This window comes from Polyodon spathula, chromosome 30 (genome assembly GCF_017654505.1).
Source record: "Polyodon spathula isolate WHYD16114869_AA chromosome 30, ASM1765450v1, whole genome shotgun sequence".
In the NCBI taxonomy this organism is placed as follows: domain Eukaryota; kingdom Metazoa; phylum Chordata; class Actinopteri; order Acipenseriformes; family Polyodontidae; genus Polyodon; species Polyodon spathula.
The window spans coordinates 1997176-2009988 of record NC_054563.1 but is presented as its reverse complement, the minus strand read 5'-3'; the positions used below and the strand labels follow the sequence as shown (position 1 = coordinate 2009988).

The following is a 12813-nucleotide window of genomic DNA, read 5'->3' as shown; positions in this document are numbered from 1 at the left end:
TAATCACATCCTCCCCCTGTCTTCAATCATGATGCCCTGTATATATATATATATATATATATATATATATATATATATATATATATATATATATATATATATATATATATATATATATATAGACACACACATATACAGGATTGTAATATATATTAAAACTTAAAAGCAAGGTCAGTCGTTTATTTCAAACCACGGGTCTCTGCACTGACCGATATATAAAGCAGCTTGAAAGCCTTGTTTATGGCCACAGTCAGTGGAAAATAAATATGTTATTCATAATAAACATTTTAAAATTACAATTTTCAGAGAATTTTGAATAGCTTTCAAACCAGCACTGTTTTTCTGTTTTTTAAAACTGGGAGCACCTGCACGTACTTTAGAAGAGCCAACAAAAATGAGGGACTGGGCATTTCACAGGAGAGTTTAACTTGTCATATTGCATTCTAATACTTTAAACTCCATACAAATGACAAGAAGCCCAGTTTATATATGTAGGTTTAGCAGCAAAAAATCAACATGATCATTAGGCGTTGAGTTCCAGGATGTATCGCAATATATCGCAATCTATTGCAATACAGATCCTCAGTCCCAATGCCCACCCCTATGCTTTTCCCTGCTAATCTGCATTTATTCTGCTTTTCCATGGTTAAATGTTTTAAAAAATTTTTTTTTACAATGCTTCACCACTGTTCCTAATGATTTCATAATGCTTAGTACATCTTTGTGTCGTGAAGCATTCATTAATAAATACAACTTTTTTCCACAATAACTTAGTGTAGCTTTAACAGTACAGTAAATACTTAAGCCCTCATCCGTTCAAGTCTTTAAAGATTACACGTTGGTCTCTGTCCCTCTTTTCAATCCAGGTTTATCCTTTTTACTCTGACTGCATGTGTCAAACTGGCATGCCCCTGGCTCTGGTGATGCAATGCAGACGTCGCTGCACAACCCAACACACAGAAGCAGACAGGCTCTTACAGGGAGGCAGTAAAGTTAGAGGCAGGCGATTCAAATGCCGACAATGAATAATATTCACAGGGCACAGTGGATGATTATTGCACAGCAGGATTATAGCTAAGGGCAACGACCACTACAGCGAATTTCATTTACAGCTACCCAAAACAAATGTGTGTTTCTTACAGTAGGGGGAAAGCTGCCAACAAGCTGGAGGTAAACATTTGAGCTCCCAAACCCAGATCACCTACAAGCGCAGCAGGTCTAACAAGGGATATTTAAGTCCATTTGAAAATGCAATTTCATCACCACCTACAGCAGATTGTACCTTGAAAACACAGAAAACTAAAACGAATTAGCTATTTTCTCTCCCTCTTCACCTTTTTCGTTTAAACTCCCGGAGCACAGCAGATGCAGGTGTTCTGTATTATAGCACTCCCCTCACCTGAAGATGACCCAGTAACACACAATTCTATTATGTTAGGCTAGCGTCACGAATGAGGTCAAAGTTCGTATTGCATTATGAACTGTACAGAATCTTTACACAGCAAACGAAACCCTGTGTTACATGGTTCAAACATTCCTAACCAGTGCAATCACACCAGTATTCAAAGAGATTCTGTATTGTGCAACAAGTAGGATGTATGGAGAAGAAAGTAAGTATGTTACAATACCATTGAAATACCTATTCCAGCATCAAGCTCTGCATCTGCTTAGCAATGCAGCACAATCTGGAACTGATCTTTACATTTAAAAACTATATTTGCACAGCAACGCTGAATACAAAAAAAAAACATAAGAATTCTCAACACTTGTTGCAGAGATGGAAATAACACTCCCATTGCATATCCATTTGATCCATTCCTGGTTTTAGTTTAATAAGACACACCTGAGCTTGTTAACTATACACTGTGGTTAATCACACTTACATTAACACCTGGAATAGGTGAAACTGCTTTACAATTGGAGTCATATTTCCATCCCTGTGTTGTATAACACCATTTGCATTGGTAAACGTGTTGTATAAAATATTTTAGTTATTTTCTTTTAATTTTGAAATGATGATTCAATGATGAGCCAAATCATTTTGAAAGCAGGGCAGTCCATCGTTCAACCCATCTTCAGCTTTCTAGCCGCTAATCCACATTCTGCAAAATTAGCATGTTGCTTCTGCTTTAAACATATCTACGCCATACTGCCACCCTAAGCTAAAAGCACCAGGAGCTTCTTGCTGTCAGACCTGTCAGGTTTCACCCAGCAGGTCTGTCTGCAGGTATTTGCAGCTGCTCTTCCAGTTCAAATAAACACGTAACACAAATCCAAAGTCGTCTTTTCTGGCGCGCTGGAGTATTTTCTTACGCCACTTCTCCCTGCAAATACCCCCGACCCATAATGCAATTAGAAAAATTAGGAATAAGGAACAGCTTGCGCAGGATTCTATTTTTAGGGCCGACATGAATCCTAATCATTTTGCAGCAAGATTTTCAATTCTCAGTTTTGCAAATCTCTGCCACCCAGTACAATAAACCCAGCAGCAGTACATAATTCTTTATTTGTCTGAATTGATAAGACAGTCACCTTGGACACTGGGGACTCTGAGCAAAGCACACGCTGACCCAGTTCTAAGCTAGCTCTCTGAACAGGGTGTTAATGTGCTAATGGTATCAGCAGCCACCAGGGAACATGACAGATTCCCTGCTGCTCCTGCAGATGATTAAAACATATCAGAAAGAATGACCCATCTTCCCACTTTAGAGCCATGAAGACTTTGTCCTTGAAACTCCAGTACACTTTTCTCCTACTGCTTTACAGATTACATTGGCTGAAAAAAAATGTGGCCCAAAATGAAACAGATACCTATTCTTAAAAAAAGCAAGGTTGCAAATGAACGCTGCTAGATCTGAATATCAGCTGGATTTGATCATCTTTCTTTCTCTGCTTTTAAAGATGGGATTTGGGAGTTGCACAGAACCCCCTGCCAATGCTTCTCCCTCAGTCCACATTAACACATAGATTCATGTCTTATTTACTGTGTTCTTTGATGTTCTTCCTCTTACCTGCTGGACGATGGTGGTCAGCTCCAGGCACAGCTGGATGACGCTGTTCCTTGTAACAGAGTAATCCGTCACCGCCGCGAAAGGGGACCTGAAAAAAAAGTAGCACCTAGAATTAAACTATAGAAAAGTCTTATTCAGGCACGCTTCAACTAATAATAGATGTGTCTTCTACCTAGCCAGAATATTGCAGCGTGCTTGGGAACGTGTGTTTGAGTGCGTGGGCATGCAGAAGCTATCTAGTTATTTTCAGTAATTAAAAAGAAAGTGATAAAGGGACAGTGGCAGACTTCTAGCCGATTCTAATAAGAGTGAATCGATATTAAAGTCTTGGTGACCCTGTTCAGCTGGTCAGACTGACAGAATTATAGATGAACGTTCTATCAAAGGAATCAGCCTGCTTATTAAAAATCAGCACCCATTCCCAGAGCTGTGAAGGGTACATTTTTGTTCTTTTCACAGAAGTTTTTGGGTCTCAGACTGCCTCAACTGACAGATGTGAAATATTAGATCCCAAGCTCTTATCCTGTAGGTCATGTTGTGCCTTTATTTCTGAGGCATTGCTTTCCAAGATTACCGTCTGGTTGATTCCTGCTGCTTGTACACTACCATGTCAATTCAGCTTGTCACAAGCACACTCATTCATAGTGCACAACGTCTACTGCTCTGTCCTTTCAGTTATTTAAAACTGTAATGTTGTTTTTATTGTTGATCTATTCCCTGTGACGAACAGGCCGCACGTGCAATTCATTTAAAATAGAGAGAGAAAGGTATTGTTTCTATAATCACCGATTACTGACCAAAAATAGAAATTCTCACACCCTGAGGTTTTCATGCAGGAAGGTATATGAAGGATATTAATGACAAATCTTGAGGTGTTCCAGTAAATGTGCAACTACTGTGTCTGAGCGTGTGAGTGAGAGTGAGAGTGTGTGTCAGTGCATGTGCGTGTGCGTGTGCGTGTGCGTGTGCTCCTGATCCATATGCAGTATCAAAGCCTCCGAGCTGCAGTGCTTAGGGTTTCATGCTTTAACAAACTAGGGCTTGTCAAGCACATACACCGACAGCTTTCATTCTCAGATAAAGCGCATTACTACTGCTAGTTACCAGCTTCTTGATTCCTAACCTTAACCCCCAATGTTTAGGTCTTTGATTTTTTTTCATATAACTACCCTTCACCCTTTTAAAAAACTGAAGTCCAATCAAATGCTTGACATAAAACAAATAGCACTAACTTTATTAAGATAATATATTTTAATATTTTACACATGTACCATACATGACATTGGCTAGGTAATAAAAACAATAAATAGTTTACTTATACTTGGGAAAGCTGTGAAAAAATATAACTGGATCCACACCTATTAATAGGGTTGTAACTTTAAAGGCAGCGATAGTGAAACGCCAGTAACCTTCTAAAGTGTTTGGTTTAATAAGCTGCTAATCAGTAGTTTGTACTGAAGAGTTCATCAATTCACTAAATGATGATATTTAAGTAGTGGGGTTACTGTTTAATTATTGTTAATTACCTTACATATGTTGAGTCTAAACTGGCATCGCATGGCTGCAAGACTAAATTACATGTAAGCAGACAAGTTGTGCAAAACTCTGGTCTACTCGTGACCCTTGAAACAGTGAAATGTATGTTTTTGGGTAAACAGGGACTATTCCAAATATAAATAAATAACCAAATGAATAAATACCTGTGCTAAATGGAGAATGCACTTAGCATTGGCTTCCTTCCCATACTGCAGGGCCCGCATGAGCTGAACTATCCGAGCAGATAATTATTTACCCGTCCGCTCAAGTGCAGTGTGGATAATTAGACTGACAGGAAAATGAAGTGGTACTTTTGAACACTAATAAACCAATTCTGCACATACCGAGTCGTGAGGCGCTGCACAGATCTGAGCCTGCTCTCCTCAAAGACACCTCAGCCCTATCCTTCCAGGTGGCAATATACAGCAAGGACGTCTGCTGGGCACTGAAACAGACCCTGAACACTGTCCGATGCAAAACAGCGCACAGTACTTTAATATGTTGTTAATGTCTTTGTTCTGTGTCATACACAGGTAGCTCTCAGCAGGTAACTGACCAGACTGCTCTTCCATTGTTTTCTGTTGAAGTAGCGTCTCTTATTACTTAATAATAGAATGGCAAATAAAGCATGGGACGAGAGAACACTGATTAATGACAGCTACTGCCATCATGCCCAGCTCTCAAAAAATGTACTCTTTCTGAACTTTCAGCCAAACAGAGGTGAATAAATAAAGAACTTTTAAAAGTCGTAGAATACTAGTGATAATGTGCTCCTCTGTAATAATGGAACTCCATGGTTCCAAAAATGCCTTTAAATGACTTAGTAGTTATTACAGAGGAGTATGCCACAGCAATGCCATTATTCCTTAAGAAAGCTTTGACCAGCATACAGTTACATATAAGCAATGAAGAAAGGTCGTAATCTTCAGAAATTAAGAGACACATTGCAACTAAGGTTCTGTTCGGAGGTCCGGATTATGTTTGTTGAGATGCTGGGTTTTGTGTAGAGCAGCACACTAACAGGGTCATGACCTGAAGTATGGATCGATGGGTTTATTTTTAAGCTTCACGGCTTCGCTAAGCAATACACAAGTGGCTATTTAAGTGCCTGGCAAAAGAAGTTTCAGAACGAACAGAAAAAAGCCTTGGCCTTCCACTTCCAAAACAAATACAGTTTAACAAATTAGCAATAGGATTTCAGCCGAGGAGCCGATTCGTGACAGTCACAGGCTAACTAAAACAGGAGTCCGAAGTGGTGCATGCCAGCTAACCAGGTACTTCATCACACACTCAGATTAGGTCAGCATTACCGGCTGCCACAAAGTAACGTCAAGTCTTCAACAGAACAGAACGGGGAAACAGAATCCCAGCTTCGTAGCTGCATCTCCTGTACAGGACCTTGTTCTGCTCTCAGGGACCGTGATGAGGCCGGTTATTTAGGACCAGGCTGGTAGAACTACTCCTTTAGCTCCTTCGGGAAGTCCTGGCTTTGCAGTTCAAACCACAAGGTTGCAATCAAGTGCCTAACGTGATCTCTAAACTACCCGAATCACACAGCACGTGCACCACTTTAACTGAGAAAGAATCTGAAACCGTGAAGAAGGAACTCATTTGAATCCTTTAATTCATTTCTCTCTGGGTATGTTTCTGAATTAAGTCTCTCCAGGGGGATGTTGTGAAGCCAGGCAGTTTCTCACAAAAAAATGAGGGAAATTTGTATAAGCCGTTCCAAAGACGTAGACTTCATTAGTCCAGATCTCCTGCATTCAAACTTTTTAAAAATCAAGAACTTTTTCAATTAAAACTGTTCATTTCAAGTATAAATCACAACTGCATGAGAGATTCTCAAGGTACTCTTAAAAATCTAAAAGCGACGCGCACACACACAGTGCGTTTGCATAGATGCACTGTGCTACAACTACATTACACCCCCACACACAGCATGTTTGCATATATGCACTGTGCCAGCCTTGACAGCAGCTAAATAACTGCGGCAAATGCAAAGCAGGGAGCATGTGTTTGTTTGCCAAACATGTAAGATACAGGGATAGCAGTGAAACACTTATTGTTATTTACTTCCGCTATGGCAATACAGAGCTAAACACAACTTCAGAGATCCAGTGACATTCACACTTCATAGTTTTTGACCCAGGCATTTACGAAGATGCACCTCAAATGTGGCTGAATGGATCAGGAAGGCGATAATCTCTGCTTTTGCCAAGAGCAGTAAAGGTGTTGCCCTGGTCTGTTCCACAAACTTGAAGTTAAACTACCACTGGAGTGTCCAGGGACCAGTAAAACCTTATCGTAGGCTGACCCAATTAAGTCAGATTAGTTCCACTCACAGACTTCTTTAGCCAGCCTCACCAGCACAGTATCGCAGCCTTTCCTTGATTATGAGATTATTTTCCTCATGTAGGCTGCTGAGTGAGAGTTATCACGCTGATCCTCTTTGCACTGCCCCTGTCCATCCAAATTTGCAACTTGGACTAATATTTTGGCATCTGGTGCTCCTAATCATGCCCAGCTCCTGTTTCTTCACTGGGATTTAGTGATCCCTAAGCACACTCCAGAACTGACGGCAGCTGACTGCCTCTATCCTGTGACTCACAAACCCCAGGCAGTTCAGGGGATCAGAGAGATCAGGGGAGAAGCTAAATGAACAGAGTTTCAAGCTGTTCTTGTCTAGTGTTTTTTTTTTTTTTAATTATCTAAAAGTATGTATTTATTTTACAGGCATACTGCACGCAAGCCTCACGCCTCATTATAAAAAGCACTCAGTGGTATCCTAAAGAAATGAGCTGCTCCAGTGGATCTGCTCCCTGGGGTGCGGAGTGGCCAGTGGGGGCCTATGTCTAGGTCAGACAACCAGAGATAGATTGGCCAAGCCTAACACCTCTTATTGGAGATATTGTATTACAAACCTGCTGCAGTCTGTCTAGAGTTGCAATATTTCACACAGCATCTCAAAGCCTCCCCTTGAACACGTTCCTCTATTGAAGTAACAGCTGGCAGCGTTAATGAACAGGAATCCTTCATTACCCGTCTCGTGGGACGCTTGGGGAGATGTTTAGATGGAATCGTGACCTTAGCCCTGCAAAGCTAATGGAACAATTTTGGAATGTCTTGCTTACAGTTTATTGTCATTTGATTGGTTACTCACAGGCCTGCCTGCGAAGATTGGATTTCAAAATTCAGAATTGGAATCAATCTAAGCAAAGGGAAAATATATATACCGACACACAATGAAAATGTAATAATCTACGTTTTACATCAATAGCTCACTGAGCACATACATAATGTTATTTACATTTTAAATAGTGAGCAGATAGGTTTGTTGATTGTTTGAGTAGTACTGCTCCTTGGGATAACACAATACTGAGCTCAAGTCATGTGATTTCATAAAAACGGCAGGTGCTCAGTGTTTGGTATTTGAGTTGAGTTAAAATTGCCAAAATGAGTTGATTAAAAATCTGTATAAATAGCCATTCGAAAAGACATGATTTTAATTAACGCAAGAACAGAGAAAGATACGACCCTGCCCCGCTTGAGTAATGAAGATCGCCTGGTTGCTATCGGCATGATTGAAGGCTGTCTGTGAGAGAAGTTGTCCAGAGAATGAGATGTTCTGCTTCAACAATCAGCAGACTAGTCCAGAGAAACCAGCTCTGTGAGGGACAGGCCACGTCCTGGAAGGCAGAGGGTCACCACACCTGCCCAGGACTGTCACATCCCAGTGATCCAAGTGGCGGAACATGCCACAGCAGTCTATCCAGAGGCTGATCAGGTCTATGCGTCAACGCTGCCAGGATTGTGTTAATGCTCAGGGAGGGCATACCCGATACTAACTTTGTAATGTTTTCATTTTGACAGGGTGTCACGTTTCATACTGAAAACTTATCATGATTCTTTGATCTGTACTTTTGTTCACATTTTCTGTGATTTTTTGTTTGATATCTATGTTTAAATTATTTGATCCAATCCATTAGACACGAGTGTTGTGTTTCTTTTGTGCATCAGTATATTTCTCACCTAAGAATTCAGAACCAAGTGTCAATGGGGGTGTTTTTTTTTTATAAAACAAAATGAGTTAATGTGAGATTAGTGCTAAAAACAGGGTTTGTGAAACTTGATGAATATCTTTTCAAAAGGTTATCTGGCAAATAAATTGCAGCCGAGTGATCCTGATCCTGATAAATGAACCAATTTAAAATGTATGAAAACTGTGAAGATTGTGAAATAATACATTATATATATATATATATATATATATATATATATATATATATATATATATATATATATAAAACAAAGCAGAGATGGGCTTGGAAGTCACACTGCCTGAAGGTGCTTTCAATGCCCATGTTATTTAACTGGAGTGAACATGACATGCACACACCACCATGGACTGGAGCCACAATTCACAACACATTAAATACGAAGCCACAGTATCAGGGATTGTCTCGTGAAAAATTGTGATATTGTTTGATACATCAGGAACAGAGTCTTTATTTTCATCTCAGTTTGTAATTGAGCCCACTACAATTTCCAGAAGATTTTTTTTTTTTTTTACAAGATTGCAACTAAGTTTCATAAACTCTGATCAGCTTGCGGACTGCCTCGCCCCTGTGCTTCTCTCTGCTTGTATTAACACCAGCATTGAGGAGGCAAGACAGCAAGGCCACAGCACTCATAGAACAAACAGGTTTATAGCACTGCGATTATTCCCAGAATATAAACTCTACTCTGAAGACACGTTGAGCCAAGTGGATGTTGCATTAATAGCTCCTGAAAGAACACTACTTTATTATGAATCATTTTTTAATGTAGATGTTTAACATTAGGTCACTGATACCAGCTGTCTAAATATGCTGCACATTGTTTCGGTTCAGGAGAATGACCTGATAAGATGTATGCAAGCAGAGCTGGTTTATTACACAATGAAAAGCAGCTCTTTATCCATAAAAAGAAGCATGCCCATAAAAATAAAATAAAATAAAATCCTTCACCACTATTTTGTTAAACTCTTACATAATGGCTTGGGGTGGGGGGGGGTTACTACAGTTGCAAAGCTAATTTCAATTGAAGCCAATTACTGCCATAACAGGCAATCACGTCACCACAACATCTGTGATAACTTTAAAAACCAAAGTTATGATTATACATCGACATTCTATCTGCTTTGTTGCAGAAATTGGTTCATTCTAAAATCCATGTCAAAATTGGTTAATGCTAGAGTTATCCAGCAAATTCTACTAGCTAGTGCTAGCTCTGACCTTATACATTGTAGGGGTAATTAGAATGGCTGGGGAGCACCATACATTCCATGGAATAAAAGGTCTCCCATGGAAACAAACAAAAACACAAACAAACAGAGAGGGCCATTGTCCAGGGCAGGTCAACCTTTTATTCCACGTTAGTAACATCTGGGCTCCTCCCGACGCTACTGCTTAACTAGCAAACCCAATTCTTTTAAAGCCATAGTAACACTTAGCCAGTCAAGGGATCTCAACAAAAACACGTAATAAAATAAAATTAAAGAAACAGCAGCAAAATGAAGCCTACCTTTTCCTTATCCTCAGAAAAGCCCTGGTGACAAAATTAAAAAACATGTGTTAAGCTAAAATGCAGTTGAGCATTCTCCATAGCAGTCAATGCATGCAAAGACACAGCCACTGGTATATGGAGAGCAAATGGCCAGACAACATTGCTTTAAAAATAAAAGAGATGCCACCATTCACATGATGGTACCATTGGAGTGCTGCTCTCTGCCTTACGTACAACTCAGTAACGCACAGGATTTATTTATTTTTTTGTTTGGTTTATGTTACTATAGCTTTAAAATCAAACACAAGCTGGAATACCTGCCCCTGACTGTCATGGCCCTCCGTTCACTATGAAGGTCTCAGAAGTGCTGCTTAGAAAGATGCACGCTTGACATCTATGACATCGGGTTCTACACTAGATACAAGAACGTTCTCAGGTTTGCTTGCCTTGCCTTCCAGGAAATGTGTTAGAGCTTCACCTCCCCCAGCAGAGTCTTCCCGGTAAAGGCATGGTACTGGCTGAAAGCATGTCAGTCAATAGGGGAAGCAGCTGATTGGTTCATGACAGGATAGAAGACAGTGAAGGGAGGGCAAACTGTCACCCTCCAGGTGAAATTCCCAAGCAAGTGCAACACAAACTGAAAGCAGGGCTTACAGACAAGACATATCTGTAAAGCGTAACACTTCATGTTTATAATATGTGTTTCTTTTAAAACTGCACCTTTTAGACCAATACAACGAATGGAAGGGCAGCGCAGGCAAGAGGTATGCAATTATACTGTCAGCTGAAAATACCTAAGCGAATCCAGGAACTTTTTTTTTTTTAAATGATTATTCTGCAGCTCACGAGGTATGTGATTTAAGTTAATGTAGAACATCAGTTTATTGCATGACAGTGTGAATTATAACCTGCCTGCAGCCCCCTGGGACACCCTTGCTGAAGAAGCGCTCTTTGGGGTAAGGTACAGTAATTGGGTAGCGAGTATTAATTGAACACCATGCACTTTGCATTGCGAGCACTACTGTGTGGTTTCTATTGGGCACAGCAGGAGTTCACGATCGTCGAGCATCGCTTTCATTATTTAGGACCGCTTTCTTCACTGGAAACGAGTCCCGGCAACATTTTGTTTCTTACTCTCAAATTGACTTTGTGATACAACTGCAAAAAAAACTAAAGAAATTCCCAGGTGTGTACAGAACAAAATCCCTGCCTGGGGCGAGTCACGACAGATTATTTAAAAACAGATACGAACACACTGAAAAGTTTTAAATCGGTTTAGGATCTAGTTCTTGTTCTGGATTTGCAATTTAATGGGATACCAGTCTCTGCCTTCATGCATTTGGTAGCATATTAAATTGACAGACTGGTTGTACTTGCAGGACATTTTGCTTAATCAAAAAGATTCCCACTGTATATTTGCACAGTAGTTTTGCAGTTGTACCTTTCCCATGGTTATACATACTGTGCATTTACCATAGCTTACCCTGGTATTAATATTATTAATAAACTTTACCATACCTTGCTATTGTTTACAATGCTTACCTATTCTTTACCATGCTTTCACTATGCTTTATTACACTTTGCTGTGTTTTTACTGTGGGAGCACAGGATATTATATGGGAACTTTACCGTATTTCTGAACTAAAATATTAAAGATATTCCAGTTTACAGTAATAAGCCTACATACAATAATAACAGGATTTAATGCTTAAACATATCCTCAACAGCTCTAGCTAATATTAGTTGGTACTGTATTCAAACACAGGGGAATAAAGGATACAGGGAATTCACAAACAAACACACAGCTGGCTTTTGAATGAAGACAATCAAATGACAGAAACAACATCAATGACATTGACATCACTCCCCAGGTACAGCAGTTGACTGTCTGGGCTGCCTCAGGTAGTTCGAGGACTCAACCCACTCTGAACTTCAAAAAAAAACTCTTATCTCAAAAGACTTTGAAGAAACAAAGTCATTTAGACAAACACATTTGGGCTGACGAACAGTTTGCTAGCTTGATTAGTTTAACCCCTCCTCTCGTTGCTCGCATACAACACCACCATTTAAGAGCCACAAACTTACAATTTCTGAAAAATGTAATAACAGTTCCAACCACAAAATAATAAATAAAATAAATGGTAATCCTAATTTAGGCCTGGAGTTCAGGGGCTGAGGATGGGAAGGGTGTGAAATAGACAGACAGACAGGGTGCTATACTCCTAGTTCCTGACACAGTTTGAAAAAAAGGAAGACTGCTGTGTACTAAAAATAAATTTATTTAAAAATGCAAGTGTGACAGACAGACAGAGCAGGCAATGGACACACAGACACCCATAGACTCTGACTCTCAATAACTTGTTTAAACGAATGCCCCATGGCCAGTACTTTAATTAAAATGAATCAGTGAAGCTCAGCTTGCAAAACCTCCCACCTCTGTGAATCTGGGCTCAGGGGATCGATGACTCAGGGCAGTGGAGGAGACAGCCTTGTTTTGTCACTTGGAGCCCAGCCTCTATCTATTGGATCTGTGCTGTGGCTCAGACAGTAAGACAGTAAGATGGACTGCAGTCTATACTTCATGTCCCACCTCACATGAAGTATAGCCTTTGAAGAAAATATGCTCCCCTTTAATAACGGGCCATAGAAACACACTCCGGAGGACATAAGAGTTGCATAAAGTATTCTAGTCATCATCCATTGGTCGATTTGAGCCCTG

General features: G+C 40.0%; 1 protein-coding gene across 13 annotated transcripts in view; it reads right to left on the bottom strand.

Annotated features, from left to right (window-relative positions):
• Positions 1-12813, bottom strand: part of cnksr2a (connector enhancer of kinase suppressor of Ras 2a) — a 124381-nt gene that overhangs the window by 77020 nt on the left and 34548 nt on the right. For 5 of the 13 annotated variants that reach the window (XM_041232972.1, XM_041232970.1, XM_041232962.1 and 2 more), the window contains exons 4-5: positions 10113-10136; positions 3012-3117 (exon numbers count right to left, since the gene is read on the bottom strand). In XM_041232972.1, coding sequence (XP_041088906.1) covers positions 3012-3117; positions 10113-10136 — 130 coding nt within the window. The remainder of the gene's footprint in view (positions 1-3011; positions 3118-10112; positions 10137-12813) is intronic. The other 8 variants (XM_041232975.1, XM_041232974.1, XM_041232971.1 and 5 more) reach the window with 3 other exon arrangements.